Below are 22,540 nucleotides of genomic sequence, written 5' to 3'. Positions count from 1 at the left end.
ATTAGAGTCTAGAGATGCTTGGTTCATTTTATTCTTCTTATTATTACAAGTTGAGATAAAAATTAAGTTTAACATTATTATTGCTTAAGTGTGTCGTGTGATGTCATAATATTTTTTTTCTTTTGACTTTTGTTAGGTTTAAGCAATAGTTACAAATCATGCCTCCTAAACATATGTCTGGAGCTCAAAAAAGAAAAAGAAAACAGAGGGAAGAAGTATTAGTTCAATATCAAGCCGGTGATATGTTTAAATACTTTAATAGCAGCAAAGTAACACAGAGAGAAGAAATAGTTGAAAACTTGGGTGAAACTTCAATAGAGGAACAAGAAACTTGGAATGATAATGTCAATGATCAAGGAGACTTAGTTGATGAATTGAATGAAGACAAAGATGATCACGTTGATGTCAATGAATCAAATGAGAAAGAAGAAGACAATGTTCAACATAAAGATTTATTGATTAATTTTTATGATCCAGGGTGTTGGGATAAAATTGACCAAAATATGAGAGATTTGTTAGTAGAGAGGGGTCCAAAAAGAGTTGATGGAATCTTGTTTCCTAAAGATAGTAGTGGTAGGCATTTTGAATTATCACAATATAAGCGAGTATTGCTCAATGGGGAAACAAATGACAGGAGATGGCTAGTATATTCAGTTCATTTGGACAAGGTTTTTTGCTTTTGCTGTAAGTTATTCAAGACTCAAAAAACAATGAGTAAAATTGGTCCGTTGGGAAATGAAGGATACAGAGATTGGCATAATATGGGTCGAGGCCTTAAAAATCATGAAGTAAGTAAGGAGCATATATATTGCATGACTAGTTGGATTGAATTAGAAACAAGACTGAGTAAAAATAAGACAATTGATCAAAGTGTGCAGATTGAAATCAATAAAGAAAGAGAACACTGGAGACAAGTGTTGAAGAGGATAATAGCTGTTGTGCAAAGATTGGCAAAAAATAACTTGGCATTTCGAGGAGATTGTGAGAAGCTGTATGTAGAAAACAATGGTCTTTTTTTGCAAATGATTGAAATGATTGCTGAGTTTGATCCGATTATGAAGGAGCACATTCGACGTATTCAAGCACATGAGACTCATTATACATATTTGGGCCCTAAAATTCAAAATGAATTGATACAAATGTTGGCAAATGAGGTAAAAAGTTCAATTCTTAGAAAAGTTAAGCAAGCAAAATATTTTTCGGTCATATTAGATTGTACGCCAGATGCTAGTCATGAGGAGCAAATGTCCCTTGTAATACGATGTGTGGATTATTCAACAAACTCTGTAATGGTAGAAGAATATTGGGTAGAATTTTTAAAGGTTGATGATACATCAGGGCTTGGACTTTTTACTGAGCTTAAAAACATGTTGACCAATCTTGAGCTGGACATTGATGATATAAGAGGTCAGGGGTATGACAATGGGTCTAATATGAAAGGGAAGCATAAAGGTGTACAAACAAGATTACTTGAAATAAATCCGAGGGCTTTTTATACTCCATGTGGTTGTCATAGTCTTAATTTGACTTTATGTGATATGGCAAATTGTTGTCCTAAAGCTATGTCATTTTTTGGAGTGATACAACGCATCTATACATTGTTTTCTTCATCTACCAAGCGATGGAAAACTTTCAAAGATCATGTGAAAGGTCTTACACTTAAGCCATTGTCACAAACACGTTGGGAAAGTCATGTTGAAAGTGTGAGGCCTATAAAAGAGCAAACTGTACAAATAATAGATGTTTTATTTGATTTGGTAGATACTAGTGAAGATCCTAAAACAAAGAGCGAAGCTGAGTCCTTAGCAACACATGAACTTCAGAATTTTGAGTTCTTGCTTGGCATGGTAATTTGGTACAAGTTGTTGCATGCAATCAACACTGTAAGTAAATTTCTTCAAGCTGAAAATATGGATATTGATGTTGCTATCAGTCTTTTAGAAGGACTTCTTTTGTTTCTTGATGACTATAGAGAATCTGGGTTTGATAAGGCCATGGTTGAAGCGAAACAAATAGCAAATGAAATAGGAGTTGAAGTTGTATTTCGAGAAAAACGTATGATTCGAAGAAAGAAACAGTTTGATGAAGATGGCAGTGATGAGATAACACAATCAGCAGAAGATTCTTTTAGAGTAAATTATTTCCTCTTCATAATTGATCGAGCTCGTTCTTCATTTCAAACTAGATTTGAACAATTTAAAAAATATGAGGAAACATTTGGATTTCTGTTTAATTTGGAGAGGTTGAAGTGTGCTGATGATGATACTTTATTGGGGTTTTGTAAGAATCTTGAAAAATCCTTGACGCATAATGGTCATTCTGATATTGATGGAGATGATTTGTTTTTGGAGTTGACAATCTTGAAATACTCTTTACCGAAAGAAACAAAAAAAGCAATTGATGTGGTGAACTATTTGAAGAGAATGGATGGGTGTTTCCCAAATGCTTGTGTAGCGTACAGAATTTTGTTAACTATACCAGTTACAGTTGCATCTGCAGAAAGAAGTTTTTTCAAGTTGAAGTTGATCAAGACTTATCTCCGCTCAACTATGTCACAAGATAGATTGAATGGATTGGCTATGTTGTCTATTGAGAAAAAAATGTTAGAACAGCTTGATTATGTAAACTTGATTGATATTTTTGCCTCCAAAACTGTAAGGAGAGTAGTTTTTAATTGATAATTTAGAAAATTTTTAATTTTATTATTTGATATGGTATAAATATTTATTTATTTATTTTATATTTTATTATAAAAAATAAAATTTAAATATACTCTATGATTCAGGGGCCCATTTTTACATTTCGTCTCAGGGCCCCCAAATCTCAGGTACGGCACTGGATAGACGATTTATGTAGAGAAATGAGAGAGAATTTGGGTTGTTTTCCATGTTTTGCTAGTGGGGAGAGAGAAAGGTGGGAATGGGGGAAGACATGAATGGAAATGTCAATTACCTGAAAAATAAAATTTACCCTCCCCTAAGAAAATGTTTTCCAGCTTTTAGAGGAAACTGAGGTAACGTGAGTTAAAGTTGGAAATTTTTTTTTATGAAAAATAATATTAATTAAACACCTCAAAAATAAGAATTTGGATGAAAAATAGACATTTTCTATGAAAAGTAATGCCAATCAAATGCACGCTAAGTGTATTTCAAGAGTTTATTAACATTCAATCGCATGCTAAATACGTCTTTTAATTTTTTTATAAAAAGATTATTTTTACCTCTTCATGCAAGAACAAGCCGTTGTGTTTATTGATCCATCGCGTTGGGCACATGAGGAGGATCATCTTTCGTTCATTGTCACGCTTCACATAACATATCCATACATCATATAAAGCATTAGCATGGCATAATAACAAAGATTTAAATAATCACTTACTGTTACCATAAAATTTGTTCTTAATCTCATGGCAAAAATATATACTAATTAGGGACTAATATTGTGTGCCTAAACAATTGTAGATATTTGTTTTTATTAGAATTATTTTTCTTGAGTTTTATAAATGTGTATCACTTGTCTCCGTCTTTAAAAAAATTCTATAAATCTTTTCTATACTTCTAAAAGGCCTCTTTCTCACTATTATTATAGAAAAACAAAAATAAAAATTACAATAGCCAACGATAGTTTACCCGCGACTGATCTCTGTCTAGTCACCTACTCTAAGTTCAATTGATCCAAGAACCCATGTTCCTAGCTAGGTCTTTAAGCGAGATTTCGTCTTACTGGGTTTTTTGTTTGATCAAAGAAAGAAAACGTTTTTTTTTCAATCAAAACAAAAGAGCTCAAATTTCATATGAGTTTGATTAAAGAACCCAAAATTTATTAATAATAATAATAATTTATAAATGTCATTCTAGCGGATAAAAAAATAATAACAAAATTTATTATTAATAATAATAATAATGGCTAGCGAATAAGAAGCAAGGCAATGTCATCTTGCGGATAAATGAATAGGCCCAGCTCGCAGGTAAAGTAGTAGGACAAGTTCACAGGTAAGTATGAAGGGCCATCTCGCCGGTAAACATCCTATACAATCTCACGAGTAAACTTCCAAGTTAGCTCCCAGGCAAACACACTGTAGATTATTTATCGGGTTAACATGTTAATGAAGCTCGTGGGCAATGCATTAACATGATCTATCAGGTAAAATACATCCTAAAAACTAGAGAGCTTCCTCGGGAAAAAATGTTTCCCCAGTAGAATCTTCCCAAAAGCATATTACACCATGTTCTAGCAACTCGTCGAAAGATTCACCTTTCTTCGAGAGACTCCTTAGGTCATTGAGTTTTTTGGGGGGGATTCCTCTAAAATTCCATCCGAATCATCACAAGCCAAGTGTCATCACGTGTCCTCTTATTCCCTCATTGGTCCGTGAGCCTTTCCTCTTTCGGGGAAGGGATCGGACTTCAGCAAAATGGCTTCAGCTATTCTGTTTTCATATCACATCTACTGTGTTTTTCTGTGCGTTTGTTGTTTACCTAGCAAAACCCTTACGATTTACCTGGGAAATCACTTTCTTCCAATACTGACTTGATTGTAAGGAATCTCCGCATGCTTTCTAATTGATTTTTGTGGACACAGTTTATGGAAGAAGCAGAAAGCAACTTACTCGCAAAGTTAAGGAGTAGCCTATCCGCTAAACCTAAGCCCTACTCACTAAAACTAAACCTAAACCTAAACCTAAAGTCTATTCACTAAACCAACAAGGAAAATGCTATTTGTACATAAGTTTTGTACAGAAACCTTACAAGGATGGTATATTGAGATATTTTAACATCAAAATATCGTGATATTTCGCAATATATTGATCCATGTTCATCCCCTTCTCCCTCTCCCCCCTTCCCTCGCCGCTGCAACCTCACCTGTCGCCGTTCTTCGCCTCCGCCTGCTCTCGCTGCCGCCTCGCTTCGTTGCTACAACCTCCGCCGCCTCGCCCTGTCGCCTCTGTCGCCTCATCGCGTTGCCTCGGCCGCCTTGCCGCCGCGCCTCGCCGCTGGGGCCGACGGTGTGAGAGGGAGAGCGAGAGAGAGACAGAGGGAGAGAGAGATGCTGCATTTGGGGCATTTGAGTCATTAATTACAGGGGTAAAATGGATATTTTGGTTGCCCTAAAAATCCTTCTGTAACATTTGTTCTGTACAAATAACATGACCCAAACCAAAAATCTATCCCCTAAATCTAAAGTCTATTTGCCAAACCTAAAGAATACTTGCTCAACCTAAAGTCTACCCGTTAAACTTGAAGAATACTTTTTCTCCTTCTTATTAATTAAGATGAGCGGGAGAAAAAGTCAGATATTAGAAGTATTCCAGATGTTTGGTATTTTCAATGTATTTGTTAAACTTATCTGACCATTTCTGAAAAACCCTTACGTGACCTCTTATCTCTCATTTTCAAGATAAATTTATCTGATCTCCCCCAAATAAATTTATCTTACTCTTTCAAGATAAATCTCAATTACTTATATGTCCCTTGTAGGATAGTTAATGTCATTTAATGTATTTTTAAAATTTAAATGACATTATTTCTTCCATTGAATTTTAAAATTTAAATTTCTCTCTCTATATATATTTTATTAACTAATACAATTCCTTTCACCAATTTTTAAATTATTATTATATAATTTTATTTTTATTATCTATTATAAAAATATATTTTGGCAATTTTTAATTATCTAGGTGGAATTATTGTAATTCGACCAATAATTATTTCTATTTTTAACTCTTTTTAAATCTAATTTTGAACATGAATTTAGAAAATAAAATATTTTTTTATTTTTTGACAATTCATATTAATCATAAAATTCTTTTTTAATCATAAATTTATTATTGACGTTAACAAACTATTTTGAATGAAATTGACACTACAAAAAATTTGGTTTTTAGCGGCAATTTTTTTGGCACTTAGCGACGGTTTTTAACCGCTGCTAAGTGATTTAGCAACGATTTTTAAAATCGTCGGTAATACAGCTGTCGTGCGGTATTTAGTGACGATTTTTAGCAACCGCTGGTATAACCACCGCTAAGTGATATTTTTAACGGCGGTTTTTAAACCGCCGTAACTAGCGATGGTTCTTTTGAATTTAGCGGCGGTTCTAAAACTGTCGCTAAATTTTAAACCGCCGCTATTGTTTAATGTTTTAGAGACGGTTAAAACTGCCGCTATATTTTTTCACGATGTTCATTTGGGGCGGTTTATAAACCGCTGCTAAATGAACGAACTTATTTTTTAAAAAATACATTAACAAATTCTAATAGGGATATTTTGATAAAAAAATCCTTATATTAATGTTTATGATATACATTAACAAACACATAAAAAAAAATACAATTACTAGTAAATTTTAAAAAATTTAACAAATACTCTGATAGAAATCTTGGAATGCTTCCTAACTTTATCTTGATCATTCCATATCTTAATTCGGAGAGCATTTCAACCTTATCTTGATACATTTTATTTTACTCATTTTAACAAACATCCCCTAAACCTAAAATTTATCCACTACACGTGAAGCCTATATGCCAAATCTAAAGCCCTACCCTCAAAAATGGCCTATTCTCAATCAATAGAGTTTCTAACAGTTGCCCATCATTTTGCTCAGTCGAGATTAAGACATTTCTATCTCACAAATTCTAATTATTGTATTTAAGTAATAACACTTTCATTAAAAAATAATAAATATAATAAATTAAAGAATTTCAAAACTAATCATTCTAAATTTGGTTTACATTATCATTTCATTTCGTATTGCTATACAATAAATATATATATATATGTTGTATATTTTTATAGTTTTGGTTTGCTATATTAAAATTATATCACTATTCTATATATTTATAAATTGGAATCCTATAAATTTATATATATGGTTCTCACTTGATATTGGATCGTCAAAAGGATATTATATATATATATTATACAAATATGCATATACACGCGTCCACAAAAGTACATACAATTAATATACAATATTAATATATATAATTCCATGTGTGTTTAATTGACCTACATCTATTATATATAATTCTAAATATTAGAATACCTAAAATTAGTCTGAACCGTAATTTATTTTATAGTTCAAACTAATAAAAAAGATGTCATTTTGATCATTTCTTTTTCCTCTCCTTCTCCTCTTCTCATCTCTTTTTGCATAAATCTTTCCTTTTTTTTTCCTTCAAACTTGAATATTTGATGACAGAAACAACTAAGCCTGAAAGGTGTCACCATGGAAAGGAGCACCGATGAGGCGATCGAATGTGCAACAAGGCAAAAGCTAAAGGTAGATCTAACGACGTTGATGGAATAGCCGGCGTGACCCTTCACATCCCTGTCCTCCTTTGCTCACATTGTCGATGAGCCTCAGTCTCCTCGCTATCAGATTTGCCTTTAGCTCGAGCTCACTTTGCCATTGCTCTTTTTTGTCGCTTTACTAATGAGCCCCATCGTCGAATATTCAACAATTTCTATTGAAAGAGAAAGGAATAAGATAAAAGAAAGGAAAGAGAATAGAAAAGGGGAAAGAGGGGAGAAGGAAATGACATATCAAAATAACATCATTTTAATTAGTCCGAACCTAAATTGCATGGAAACGAAAACGTTTCTGATAGAAAACAGAAATGTAAAAACGGTATTTTTTCTAAAAAAGTAAGAAACGCGGGGTAAATTGTAAATTTAAAAAATACAGGAGTTTTTTTTATAAATATAAATTTTAATAAAAAAATTAAATATAAATAATAAACATAAATTTTATAATGTATTAAAAATATATATAGAAATATATATATAGAGACATATATATAATGATAAATATAACTTCACATATATATATATATTGCATACACTGTTAACTTACATATATATATATATATACATACATAAATATACACACAAAGAGAGAGAAAATCAATTCATTAATGTGGTTGTTCTGTATTCTGACTTTGGAACAAGCCACCAACAGAGAATCAATTCAAAGGAACGATGCTGGAAGAAGAAGGAGAATAAATTGCTGGAAAAAATCGAAGCAGAAATTGCTGGAAGAAATCGAAGCAGAAATCGCTACCCAACTATGAAATCGAAGCAGAAATTGCTGCCCAACTATTTCTTCTTCTTCCAGCAATTTCTGCTTTGATTTTTTCGAGCAATTTGTTCTTCGATTGATAGAAGAAGAAGAAATAGTTGGGCTCGCTGGAAACGCGTTTTTCCAGCTACGATTTTTAAATTCTAAAACGGCCTAGAAATTTTAAAAAATTACACAAATGACTTGAAAAATGTTTCGAGCTATTTTTCTCGTTTTCGAAATAAGAAACGGTTCGGAAATGCCAAAACGGCACCTCTAAGCCATTTCCATGGCCAGGAAGGAACAACTTCAATATTTGAAAATTCCTCCAAATGTACTATAAAAAAGATAAACATCATTTATATAGAATTCTAATCTAAATAAAATCTCGATACAAAAGGAATAAGTATTATAAGATATTAGAATATTAGAATAAATATATCTATAAGAATTCTTATATGAGGGGATTTAAGATCGTTTCACTCTTCTATGAATAAACAGTTCCTTATTTTAAAAAATATACACCTTTAATACTCGTGGGAGTACAACCTCAAGTCTTCATCATCTTCGGTGTTTGCGCGAAGATTTTCTTATGCCATCTAACTGTTCTCTTGCAATTTCAGACAACTTAACAATGGCATTTTCGAACACTAAATTGATTATTGTGTTCAAGTGAACAGAATAGTAATAATATCATAAACAAAATGTAATAATAACATTATTTAATATACAAGATTTTCTTATCATTGTAAAATTTGGAAATTAAATTATTATGATATCCAAATATGGGAAACAATTATATTTTTGGGATGACTATTCTTGGTGCTCGTGTACTCGATTACATCAGGGGAGATAAATCGCAGGTTGAGTTTTTGACTCTTACGCAAAACGAGAATCGAACTCACAACCCACCAGATTAACATTGACGTATTGTTCATACCACTTGACTTATGCCCTGAAGATAAACAATTGTACTTTTATTATTGTATTTGAACGAGAACTATAATAATATCATAAATAAAATATAATTATGCCATCATTTAATGTAAATAATTTTCTTATTTGTAAAAATTGACAATTAAATTATTATGATAAAAGATTTTCTTATGAATGTAAAAATTGACAATTAAATTATTTTGATAATCATTTAATGTAAAAAGATTTTTTTATGATTTCAAAAATTGACAATTAAATTATTATGATATCAACAGATAGGAAGCGGTTGTACCAAACACAAATTAGAATATCATGCTCTTTCCATAAACACAAAAATGGCAATGTAGTCCAGGGGCATAGTTGGGTGGCAAAAGACGGGATTGTAAAGTCATGCTCGAGGCTGTTAGTATCAGATCGATTTCTGAGAATGGTATTTGATAAGTGCCGGTGAACATAAATTAAAAAAAAAAATTCTTATCATGTAAATATATACTTAATTTACTTCTCTCGTGATAATCTTAGAACGGAATCAACAGACATTGATAGCGTGTAATAAAAAAAAAAAAAATTGGCAATGTACCCGTCACGCTCTGTCTCTATCCTCCCTTTACCGTTTGACTCTTCATCGTCTTTCTCTCTCCGCGTATATATATACGCACACAGGGGCACGACCTTCCCTAGAACTTGCTTAGCGCCAAAGTCAGCCGCCGCCCATCTTCTTTCACTATTTTATATATTAATGGACACCCATGGCAGAGAGGCATTCTTTCTTGGAAAAGTCAGCCACCGCCAGCGGCACGCACCGCCTTCCTTAATATATTATCAACAAATCACTCTTTGTTTTTAATTTATTTTAAAAATTATGCGTGTAACTCATATTTTTTATTATTCTCCTTATTTTATTTATTTATTTTAATAAATTTTAATTTTATTTATTTTATTTTATCTATAATTTTTACACATATACAAAATCAATAATTAAATACATAAAATAATCAGATACATACATAAATAAAATTAATAATTAAATATATAAAATAATCAAATATACATAAAATTAATAATTAAATAGATAAATCAATAACTAAATACAAAAATAAAATTTCTCAAAAAATTCCACCAAAATTTATCAAAGAAGACACTCCTCGACCTACTTGGTCTTCCTTGATTTGTTTCGTCCTCAACTTGAAGAAGACGTTCTGCTCATCGTCGACACCAGATTCGATCGTCATTCTACTTGTCACCGGCCAAATCAATCTTTTTCACCGCCACCACTGCTCTTCGCCAGCCGCTGCTTTTACTCGTTGTAGGTCATCTTCTCTTTGTTCCTGATTTGCAAATGAGCTATTGGGTGGGGGAGCCAGACTGTGGTGAATTTGTTGAGTAATATTTGACTAGCCATCTTTGTTGAGCAATTTGAAACTCAACAAAAATTTAGACAAGACAAGTAGAGAGCAGTGTTCGAGCAAAAATTGTGGGGATGGCTCTCTAAATTTTGGCTAGACAACATTTTGGCTCTGCATTAGAGATTGCTTCAACGGAATCAATGCCCTTTCAGGTCTCTCTCTCTCTTATCATAATCGCGCTCTACCTCCGCTTATTATGGAGCCAAAGTTTTGGTGACTAAACTCTATACATGTGTATGTGTATATATATATATATATGCCACTGTCTAAATATTTCGTTGACATCATCATCGATCTGCATAATGCATTCTCAGGAGTTGGGATACTTACAGTCCGTGTGCACTTTCTAAAGGAGGATGGTTGAGCCTAATCCTTCTCTTCTTAGTAGCAATCATATGCTGCTACCGCGCAGCTTCTTCGCCAATGTATGGATGTAGATACACACATTCAAACCTATCCGAACATGGGAAGGCTGGCCTTTGGAGCCAAGGGAAGAACTCTGGTATCCACCATCATGTACCTTGAGCTCTTCCTGATCAGGGTCGAGTTCCTGATTCTTGAAGGGGATAATCTGAACAAGCTGTTTCCAGACGCAGGTTTCCACATTGGTGGCCACAAGGTTGGAGGAAAGCAGGGGTTTGTCCTTCTTACTGCCCTGGCCATATTGCCGACAGTGTGGCTGAGGAGCTTGGCCCTGCTGGCTTACCTCTCTTCTGGAGGGGTGGTGGCCTCTGTGGTTCTGGTTGGCTCTGTTGCCAGGGCTGGTGCTGCTGATGGTGTGGGATTTCATGAGGAAGGGGTCCTTTGGAAATGGAATAGGCTGCCTACTGCCATAACTTTGTACACCTTTTGCTATACGCTGGCCATCCTGTTTTTCCCACTCTCCGCAACTCCATGAAGGAAAGAAGCCAATTCCCCTAGGTTGCTTAGATTCATAGCCATACTTGTTCCCTTGTATTTTTTTTAAACCAAAAGAACATCATAAGTTCATAACATTTTGTTGAATTATTTGTCAAAGCAAGTTTTGTACGTTTCCTTCATACTAAGCACCATTAGCTATGGATCAATGGCAGTTCTCGGATACTTAATGTATGGACAAAATTTGATGTCTCAAGTGACACTAAACCTTCCCGTCAACATTCTTAGCTCAAAAATAGCAATCTATACCACCTTGATCAATCCCATAGCAAAGTATGCTATAATGGGTTTCTCCCATTGCCACGGCCCTTGAAGAGACATTTTCCCTCCAAAACAGCAGATTGATCAGCTTGCTCCTCAGGACAGCCTGGGTGATCAGCACTGTTGTGGTGGCACTAACAGTCCCATTTCTCGGCTACGTCATGACATTTATAGGCTCATTTTTGAATGTCAATGTCTGTTTCTTGTTCCCATGCCTCTGTTACCTGAAGATTTACAGAGCTTCTCGAAGTTTTGGGGCTGAGTTGATGCTTATTGGAGCAATCACTATGATATAACAGCCACTAGCTATTTTAATGGGAAAAGATGGAATTGAGGACAAGCCACTATTTTAATGTACGTCGGCGCTAATCAGGATGATATAATGGCAGCTTTTGGCTAGTCAGTTTCAATCGCTTTCTAGTTTTATGTATTGTGTTGTAAAACTCAACTTTCAATTGAATTGACTATTTTGATGAGATACAGTTGTGCTTCATTTTCATGATTTTCTTTCAATTCTTATCCTACAATTTATATATTTAAGGGTAATACTTCAATTTCAATAAATATATTTTGTTTTTAAACAAAATGTATTGTTTTTAGTTTTAAAATAATTTTATTAAAAAATAATTATAACTGGCTTAGTTGACTGAGGCCATTAATGGGTTTAAACCTTCTCACCATACCTGCATGTTAATGGGTTGTTGGGGGACTAAACCAATGCCATGCCCTCTCTTACTTTGGAAGTAAAGTATTAGAGGGGTCCCTCCTTTGCCCCTTTTTAATTTCTTCCCAAAATATTTCTTTGCTAGTTGCTACTAAGCAAAGAAACCATCATGCCTGCCTCTGCCTGTCCCAGAATGCCCTTCTTCCCTTTGCAAACTATGATTATACATGCTTGCTAATAGACCAACATGGATAAATCAATGTATATGGGGATGATTTATATGTTCACGTAACAATTCTAATTCAATTAATTAGCACCAAAAACTTCTCTTAAATTATGATTATTACTAAAAAAAATTAAAATAATAAAAATAGTCCACTGCATCCATTTAGAAGTTTGAGACATTATGAAATCATGAGTTTGAATTTTTTACGATTTTGTCTATTTAAGTGGCAAAATTCGGGTTGTGAAGCAAATAAATTGTGGATTTTATAAAATATAAATTAAATCTAAACTGATATTTAGCTATAATGGAAGGATCTTTAGTTTCTCCAAAAAAAAAAAAAAATTATTATTATTATTAAGGATCACAATTGCAATGAAATTTCGCTATCATAGTTGGGACGGCTATCGTTATCTTAGCACAGGGCTGAAACGTGGCGGTTCCCAATTGGAGGCTGCTTTTAATTTTGGACTCGATGCCTTGCCGTCTATTCCACAATTTTACACCCCACGAACTAGAAGGCCAGAAGGACTACTTTGTCCTTCTGACCTTTTCCCTAATCGCCCATCAAACTAAGGGCATCTTCGTAATTAGCGGCTCATAATGGGCCATTCAACAAACAAAAAGGGCCAGTCCAGTTAGACCGTTTTCCAGTCTCGCTCTCCGTCAACGAAAGCCAAACGCCCGCTACAACGAAGCAATGAAATCCTCACGGTCAAATCTCCGCCGTCCATCGTATCCGGGCCCACACTAATTCGACGGTGGAGAAGGATCCTGTGATGGTATCTCGAAGTTCGTAGCATCTCCTCCGGCGACTTGTCAAACGTGCGAGTAAACCAAACATATTTAAGAACAAATCAAGAAAAGCAACTCCTGGGGCTTTGAATGAGTGTGGTGAGGCCTCTTTTTGTTCCAGCGGCTCTTACGCGTAGACTTGAAGTTCAAACGACCCGAGATCGTCTCCCACTTTGCCGCACTTTCCTGCGTTTTCTCTCTCATTTTCTCGCTCCGCCAAACGGGTTCCACCGACAGGAGGTTAGTTCGTATCTTCGCTTTGCAACTTCACCCATTTGAAATCGGTTGTTCCTGCTGTGTCTATCTTCAGTTGGCATTTGTTGTAATTTTCTTCCTGGGAAGTGAAGAATTAAAGATCTTCGATCAGATTCAGTGAGATGCTAGAGTGAATTTTCAAGTATTTATACTAGAGTGATGTTTTCTGGTCTAAAGCACTTATGTTTTCCCTTTTTCTTTCTCCCTTTTGGACTTGTTTTGCTTTTGCTGTAATGCTGCTTGATTTCTATTTCTATTTTTATCTTTCAGGCACTTCCGAGATCTGAAATTGGAGTGAGTGGTCGCGGAATTTGAGAGCTTTAAAATCGCCCCATATTTCTGTAGGTAATTAGATTTACCTGAATTTTGAGCGATCCCAGTTCCGGCTTGTAGTTTGGATCTTTGTTTGGAGGTGTAAATGAGGTTTATGAGAAACCCTTAAAATAACTAACAAGTAATCTCTTGTTCCATTATGACGATCCGCTAAGCTTGTTGCATTTTACATTTTTTACTTTTAATCTATAAGATGGCTGCACTGTTAGGAATTTAATTATGCAGTTCAAACCTGGATGGGATCCCTTCTTATTTTAGTATTCTCAATTCTTGTGTCTACGTGGGTGGTCAGTAGTTAACTGGTCTCGGGTTACATGGGTGATTTATTTTATTAATATTCTAAAAGTCTTCTGTGGATTTTATTTATTAGTTTATTTGGTTCTTGTCCAGCTACTGGCTTCACGAGCTGTCTATAAACAAATGCTTGTATGTTGTATCCGAATGCCTCTATTATTATTCAGTGTTCACTTGGTTGCTGAATAACCCAAAACCGTTCTTCATCTATAGATTCATTTAGTGAAAATAAGGGATAGAGTGCTTGTGGCTTCTTAGTGATTTGTTTAGTGACCCTATTGTTCTCTACTACTCCTCATGCCTCTCTCCTCCAACCTCAAACCCCAAAAACAAAAAAAATCGTGGTTACAAAAGATTTGAATTATAAAGGAAGATTAGGACTTTTACATTAAAAATATTCATGGAAGTTTGGTACTTCTAAACATGTGAGTACTAATAATCTTGATCTTCTGAACTCTTTTCAGTATCAGAAGGATATATTTGCTGTTAGGTTGCGGCATTATCTAAGTATTAACTGATCTTATAGATGAATGCTCAAGTTCATGACTATTGTGCGACCTACTTAAGGTTATAAAGAAGAATTGTGAAAAGAAAAAGAAGGAAGGATATAGGAAACAAGTGTTAGAACAAGAAGGGAGAAAAAATAGTCAAGGTGGCAAATGTCTTGGGTGGCATTGTCTTTAGCCTGCAATGCCCTTTTTAAGCAAAACATAAAAGAATGGGATGTAGAGTGTTGGCAATTTCTAGGAAAAGGTGAGGGGGAGGCATTACACTGACTGCCTCCATGTCTGCAATGAAAAGTATTTCTTTTAAAACACATCCAAAATGATGCCATGAACAACTACTGCTGAAATCCAACTAATTTCTCTTTGGGTTTTGCTTTTCCATATCTAATTCTGCAGTTCTTTTCTTTAGGTGATTTTGTCCATGATATGCCATGTTTCTTCATTCATTTGTTTTTGAATAAAATTACCAATTTATTTTCCTCTTATCGTTTGGGTCTTCAGGATTAGATCTTGTCAGATAAGCTTGAAAGATGGTTGATTAAGAACTGAGGGCTCAGTTAGATGCTACTCATCTCAAATGCACAGTGGATAACTAAAGGAGTTTTTCCATGTGGAGGACTACTGAGTTCGGATGGAGTATCAGCTATGCTAGAAGATGTAGTAGCTGCCCTCTCTAAAGCAGGTTTAGAATTGAACATCTGATATGTCCAATGCAAACTGGTGGAAATAATTTTTGGTTTTAGGTTATTGTTGATTTCATGTTGAAGGTGCTTTTTGTGCACTTTACAAGCAACATTCTCACCAGTGCGCTGACTTCATGGAGTTATCTCGGATGGCTATTGGTAATCTATTCGTTCCACAAAATTTAATTATTGAGTTGGGGAGTAAAACGACTTGATATATAACTGGTTTTTGGGTAGAAATGAAGATTTGTTACATAGTCCTTGTAGCTGCATCCTTGTTTATGTTGCTCATTCTGAGGTATGGAGTTATGAAAAATCCTGTCAGTGATTATCTCACAAGTCCATATCCCTATAACACAACAAATCCCCTTGAATGGATTACTTCTGGAGCTCCTCCTGTGGTTCAGAATCCAGAGAATAGTACTAAAGTGCTTTCTGTTGATACTATAATCTCCAGTTTGTTTTCTCAGAGGAACATATCCAATGAAGAGCAGCAATCTTTGGAAACATGGAACCACCTAAAACACTTAATAGGCAATGGTCAGGTCTTACCTAATGCAGCTGAGGCAATTAAGGAAGCTGGAATTGCATGGAATAATCTTATGGCTTCAGTTGAAGAGGAAAAACTTTCCTATGGAAATACGAGTTCCCATAAGAGGGGAAAAGAGAAACAGTGTCCACATTTTCTGACTAAGATTAATGCCACGGGGCTTGATAGTGGCTTTAGGTTGCAGGTTCCTTGTGGTCTGACTCAAGGTTCTTCTATTACCATTATTGGCATTCCAAGTGGTCTTCTCGGTAACTTTCGGATCGACCTGACTGGGGAACCACTTCCAGGGGAGCCAGATCCTCCCATTATTTTGCATTACAATGTTAGGCTTCATGGTGATAAGATAACTGAAGACCCTGTAATTGTACAGAATACATGGACTGTTGCTCATGATTGGGATGAAGAGGAGCGTTGTCCATTACCTGACCCCAACAAAAATAAGAAAGGTAGTGTTACCTGAAAGAATTATGTTTTTATGATGATTACTTCTTAACTGTAGTTGCAGCAGTTATGTATTTCATGTATATCATATCAAACAAAATTTGGTAGTCTTTCATACTCTTAGTCCATTGTTATGGTCTTTTTCCATTTTGTGGACCACTCCTATTAAAATCTTGAGTACCTCATATGCCGTTTAGATTGAACTATATGGTTTGCACCTGCTTAGTTTGCGCCTGCTTAGCTATACAATGGTGACTTTCTTTTGGCTGAACATGTTGATTAACCTTCTATAGATATGAATGAGTTTGGTAATGGTATTAGAAATTGGTGTTGGCATGCTTCAGTAGTCACTGGAGTGAAAATGTCATGTCCTAGTTAAATTAGTCATATGGTCCTGTTATTTAGCTTTTGGTTGAGTCATAGTAATATTTCATCTTCTTCACAATTCATGAATTAAAGTGTTTATGGACTCATTTTGCATTTGCTTCTTATTTTGACATTTTCTTAGCATTCTTCTGGCCCCTTATTGGTATGACATGTACTTGTTCTGTTTTCCTAACTCTGTTCAATTTTTATTTGTCAGTGGATGAGTTGGATCAGTGCAACAAGATGGTGGGCAAAGAGAAGGGTTTGGCAGCAAATGGGCACTTCAATGGTTCAAGGAAGATTTCAATGGTTCCAGAAGGATCTAAAAGAAAAAAATATTTTCCATTTAAGCAAGGTTATTTGTCTGTTGCAACACTTAGAGTGGGAACAGAAGGAATCCAGATGACGGTTGATGGAAAGCATCTGACATCCTTTGCTTTTCGTGAAGTAATTTCTTTATTTTCTTGGTTGAGTTGTATCTATTATCTTCCTGGAGAAGTATTTTTTTTTTTTTTGTTATTTTTTGTTTATTTGCATTTGTTTACCATACAGGGTTTGGAGCCATGGCTGGTTAGTGAAGTAAGGATTTCAGGAGACATAAAATTAGTCTCTGTTGTGGCCAGTGGTTTACCAACATCAGAGGATTTAGAGCATGTAATCGACTTAGAAGCACTTATATCACCACCTCTTCCTTCTCAAAAGCCATTGGATCTCTTCATAGGTGTCGTCTCTACAGCAAACAATTTTAAACGCAGGATGGCTGTTCGGAGAACATGGATGCAGTATGCTGCAGTGCGATCTGGGGCAGTTGCTGTGCGCTTTTTTGTTGGTCTGGTAATACTTCCCTCCCAAAAGTGCACTTGGAAGCCAGGTTGTTATGTACTAGTTAACTACTGAAATGTATAATTCTATTGACAGCATTAACCCATTTTGGTGGTGCAATAATTATCATATGAATGGTTCAATAGGCCAATGGCTTTGTCCAAAAGACAAGAAAATTGTGCTATTACATGGTCCGCTTAAACTAGCTTGGTGGAATTTCAACAATTTAAAGCTAAATGGTTGGGAATATATATGGCACTTTGAAAAGTTTGTGAATGACTTTTGTCAACATAAACCTGTCCCAGCCTCCCAGGTAGTTGGGATGAAGGCTTGTTGAGTAAAGTTTTAGCTTATTTCTTTAATGAGAGGTTGGGGTTTCTTAGGCAATTACTGACATGGGTCCTTGGAAATGGTCCCAAGTAGTGCACTCACACTTGAGCCTCACTTCCTGAGGCAGGTCCTTGGCAATATTTTCTAACCCCTATTACTATCTATGATCAGGTTGTTATGTAATTGTTGTTGCAACTGTCATGATGCAGTACTATTGCTCAAGTATCTAATTGGATCTGTATTTGAATGGTATTGCAGCATAAAAACCAGATGGTGAATGAGGAGCTCTGGAATGAAGCACAAACATACAAAGACATACAGCTGATGCCGTTTGTTGACTACTACAGCCTCATCACTTGGAAGACTGTAGCTATATGCCTCTTTGGGGTAAGTAATGCATTTTCTTAGCAAGAATAATTCTCCCTTTGAATCAATTGATTGACCTACTATACCATCTTGGACAGACTAAGGTGGCATATGCAAAGTTCGTTATGAAAACTGATGATGATGCATTTGTTCGTGTGGATGAAGTGCTGGCTTCTTTAAACAGGACAAATGTGACCCGGGGTTTGCTTTATGGTCTAATCAACTCAGATTCCCAACCTCATCGGAATCCTGATAGCAAGTGGTATATTAGTTCTGAGGTAATCTTCTCTCTATTTGCATTAATAATTGGAAAATTTGTAGGTCGGTTACTTTAGGCAGGGTTTGATTTAGAAAGATAAAGTTCTTTTTCCTTTTCATAGAAAGATCAAAGTTGATAGTACCATTGACTGTTACTCTGGCCAGAAACCAGAGTCTTACATTAATTCACCAGTATATATTTGCAATACTACTGGAATTTTTAAATGATTTATGGTTGTTTGCTTTAGTCTTCACAGTGTTTGTGATCCATTCATTTGAAACTAATGCATTATTTGTTGAGAAAACTGGATGAATCCTCAAAACCAGACAACTTCATGCAATTGCAAAATATCACCAGATTCAAAACAAAATAGTTGATCAAGGAAAGAAATATGAATGATATTGACATGGTAATTCTAGGTTGCGTGCTTGCAACTATGGGAGGGTTTTGTATGATAGATGACTGCAACCGTTATATGTGAATGATTTATCTGTCTGCAGCAGAGTTAGTGTTTGCATCCCATTTATTTGACAATACTGCCTACTTGTTACCAGAATTGATTGAACCCCGATGTAAAGCGAGGGGACAGTTGGTCCAAACCGAAAATATCACTATTGAAGAGGTTGATCCATAAAGAAATATGGTTGATATTGAAATGGTCATTTTTGGTCATGAGCTTTTTAATTGTGAGAGATTGTTGCGTAATGGACTACTGTAAATGTTGTACCAGTTTCAAATGTAGATTTGAAGCTAATTTTACAAATTTAATGGGAAAAGGGAAAGAAAACTGATTATTTGCATGTATAACTTGAATTTTGTGCATAGTTCACCTCTCTAAAAACTAGAAAGGGCCAAAAATATACCTGACCTCATGCTATGTCTTACTGACAAATCATAATCAGCAAAAGCTTGTCTTATCTATAACATGAGACAGTGTTCTAAAATGCGCTAGGTGCTAGTCGGGTACCAAATTGGGGCCTAGCGCCTAGGTGGCACCTAGGAAAATTGTTGTTTTTTTTTTTTTGGCTGTAAGTTAGAAAGACGAGTGAGGAGTTGCAAAAATTGAAGATGGTGTTCTCTTCGTGTTTCGGTTTTCAGTTTTAAGTTTTGATTTCATTTTCAGTTTTGTATTTTGAGTGTTTATTTTGAGACTTTTGAAAACGTATTCTTTTTGTCATTTTGAAAAACTGTTTCTTAAAATATAAAACTTGAAAACGCGTTTACTTTGAAATTTTGAAAATTTGTTTTGTGCTTTTTTTTTCTTCTTTTCTTTTTCTTTTTCTTTTTCTTTTTCTTTTTCTCTTCTTTTATTTTTTTTTCTCTTTTGTTCTTCTATTCCCTATCACCTAGCATATTCTCCAGCACCGACAACCACCACTGGCCAAAGATTCATACAATCAAAGCCTACCATTAGAAACTCCAAGCCAATGGGGTTAACATACACGAAAATGGGCCAAGTTTAACGGTTGGATTTTTGTAGATCTAACTTTTAATTTCCGGCCAACACCTATATACACACTACCAATCACCATTGGCCACCATGGCCAGTTGTTTATGGCAATCAATGGTAACCACCCGACACCCAAGGGCCCATCGACCAACATATCCAAAAACCAATAAGATCCAACAGCCAAATCTCCTTTGATTTAAACTTAATCATTCGACCCACCTGCCTATCGCACTACCAGTCGCCACCGGCCACCATGGCTAGTGGTTTTCGGCTATCTGAGGCAACCGCTCGATAGCTGATTGACCAACCTACCCAAAAACTAACAAGAGAATGAAGAGGATAGAGGAGAGAAGAGTGGAAAGAGGAAGAAGACCACCAAGATCGAACGGCGGGGGCTGGGGCGGGGGTGGGGGCGAGTGTAGTCGACGACGGCTTGTGGCGGTGACGAAGATGGCGAGCGTGGTCGACGGCCAAGGCTGGAGAAGGAATGGAAGAGAGAAGAAAGGAGAGAAGGAATGGAAGAGAAGAGAGAGAGAGAGGAGTGATCTGGAGATTGGGGGGTGGGGGGGAGCATTTTTTGTGTTTTGAGTTGAGCAGCGTGTTTTGGTTGAAAATTGCCAAAACGTATTTTTGGTGTTTTGAGTTTTGTGTGTAAATTTTTTTTATGTTTTGAAAAATGCATTTTTGAAATTAGGTAAATAAACGCATTTTGGGTGTTTTAAAAAACTGAAAACAAAAAATAGCCAGAAAATAACAAAGAAAATAGGCCCGAAGCTTCTTGAGAAAAGTTGCAAAAATGATGAAAAAAGCTAATAAGCTATCAGAATGTAATAAAAAAAACGAAAATAGACATATTATTGAATAATACAAAAAAATGCATTAAATACTCATTTTTACTTTTATTTAATTATAAATTGTTGTTATATATATATATATATGTTAATATTGCTATTATATATACACACAAAAACACAGCGACAGAGGAGATAGATGGCGATAGGCAATAGCTGATGGGGGCGATGGACGGACATATGACGACGAGAACATGGCTAAGAAGGATGATTGGCGACGATGATGAGAGAGAAAATGACTAAGACAAGTGGTGGCAACGGCGGCAACAAGAGAGAAATCGACGAGTCCACTAGAAATGAGAGAGAAATCGACAAGAGGATATAAAAACGAAAGGGGAAATCCAAACAGGTGTCCACTCCTGGCGGCTAGGCACTGCCTGGGCCGCCAAGGCACCGATTGGGCCCGATTAATCGGGCCCAGCGCCTAGGGGTGTCAATTTGTAGGAAATTGTGGCAGCCCCTATGCCTCGATGGCACCTAGGCGGCCGCCTAGGCCGTGTTTTAGAACACTAACGCGAGACATACAAACCATCCATTAAGTTTTAAGCTTATTCTTTTCCTTTTGAAATGTGATTAAATTAGGAATTAGATTTTACTAATCAGTTGTTTGTTGGAACATGTATTGAAGCCCATAACTCATGTTCAACTTACATATTATCTAATGTATTTAGTTATAATGGATTGGCTTAATGTGCCATTGGATTCAATTGTGATCAATACAGTTAACTGAAAATCAAATACAAAAAACCTCTTGTTAGTTACTTATTACGACTCTTTGTTTTCTTCTCTCCGTTGCTGAAGGAATATGCTGGGCAGCGTTACCCTCCTTGGGCACATGGACCCGGATATGTTGTGTCACAAGACATAGCAAAAGCAGTCTATAAGAAATCTGAAGACGGGCACTTGAAGGTAAAGAGCATAATAATCTCTCACCAAAATTATTTTAAAAACTTAGTTCTCACTTTACATTATAGTTTTCTTGTGCAAGTTTGATTAGCATCCATTATGATTTATTAAGATACTAAGTATTAATACAAGTTTATAATGTCTTTCCTCATTATATGGTATAGCAAATAATCGTTTACTAAGACACCTTGTATCTTAGAAGTTGTTTTTGCTATAATGCACACTGCCGCACCATAACAAATGCAGTTATCTAAATCTGAAAATATACTTTATTTCATGCTACAGATGTTTAAACTCGAAGATGTGGCAATGGGAATCTGGATTGAGGATATGAAGAAGGGGGGCTTGAAAGTAAGGTACGAGAACGAACAAAGGATCTATAACGAGGGGTGTAAAGACGGTTATGTCGTTGCTCACTACCAAGGTCCAAGAGAGATGCTCTGTTTATGGCAGAAACTCCAAGAAGGAAGCGCTCAATGTTGTGGAGAACATTAACTGTATTTAACAAGCCATTTTTGGTTTCTGAAACCTCCCGAATTCTTTGTAGAGAGATTCAACTTTGCTTGAGATGGAAAGAGAGGAGGAAGGTGCAACAAGCCACTAGATTCATCTTGGTTGCTGCTGGTCTATAATAGTCTCAACCGACTTGCAACTAGAAGAGACGAAGGCGCAATTGTGCATTTTACTCAAAAGCTGCAGTCACCATTGTATAACAATGAATTTCTTGTAGTAAAAGCATAGTGGTAGGCTAGTTTTGAGGATGTTTGTAGCATATTTAGAGAGGTAGATGGTGCTTGTACAGTGCTAAGTACATTACCAGTCGTATTCAATTATCATCACATAACATATCTTCTTTAATCTGAATTGTTT

At 35.6% G+C, this 22,540-nt stretch overlaps 1 protein-coding gene and 1 pseudogene across 1 annotated transcript; both read left to right on the top strand.

Moving 5' to 3' along the window:
• The first annotated feature begins 10,330 nt into the window (after positions 1–10,330).
• LOC127796272 (amino acid transporter AVT1I-like) lies at positions 10,331–12,042 on the top strand (annotated as a pseudogene).
• A 1,382-nt stretch (positions 12,043–13,424) lies between these two features.
• On the top strand, positions 13,425–22,528 carry LOC127797350 (beta-1,3-galactosyltransferase GALT1-like). The gene is made up of 9 exons (XM_052330181.1): positions 13,425–13,498; positions 13,784–13,858; positions 15,148–16,325; positions 16,904–17,133; positions 17,239–17,520; positions 18,097–18,225; positions 18,303–18,482; positions 21,566–21,673; positions 21,956–22,528. Exons 3-9 carry the CDS (start codon positions 15,569–15,571, stop codon positions 22,163–22,165), a joined length of 1,896 nt encoding a protein of 631 aa, XP_052186141.1. The 5' UTR covers positions 13,425–13,498; positions 13,784–13,858; positions 15,148–15,568; the 3' UTR covers positions 22,166–22,528.
• Positions 22,529–22,540: the final 12 nt, after the last annotated feature.

The sequence above is a fragment of the Diospyros lotus genome, chromosome 3, assembly GCF_014633365.1.
Source record: "Diospyros lotus cultivar Yz01 chromosome 3, ASM1463336v1, whole genome shotgun sequence".
Classification (NCBI taxonomy): domain Eukaryota; kingdom Viridiplantae; phylum Streptophyta; class Magnoliopsida; order Ericales; family Ebenaceae; genus Diospyros; species Diospyros lotus.
This window is presented reverse-complemented; position numbering and strand designations above follow the sequence as displayed.

Excerpts from the sequence above, each read along its gene's own strand:
- LOC127797350 (XM_052330181.1), top strand. The coding sequence starts at position 15,569 with ATGAAGATTTGTTACATAGTCCTTGTAGCTGCATCCTTGTTTATGTTG. Across the intron at positions 17,521-18,096 it reads TGCGCTTTTTTGTTGGTCTG|CATAAAAACCAGATGGTGAA; the intron begins GTAATACTTCCC and ends ATGGTATTGCAG. Across the intron at positions 18,226-18,302 it reads TAGCTATATGCCTCTTTGGG|ACTAAGGTGGCATATGCAAA; the intron begins GTAAGTAATGCA and ends CATCTTGGACAG.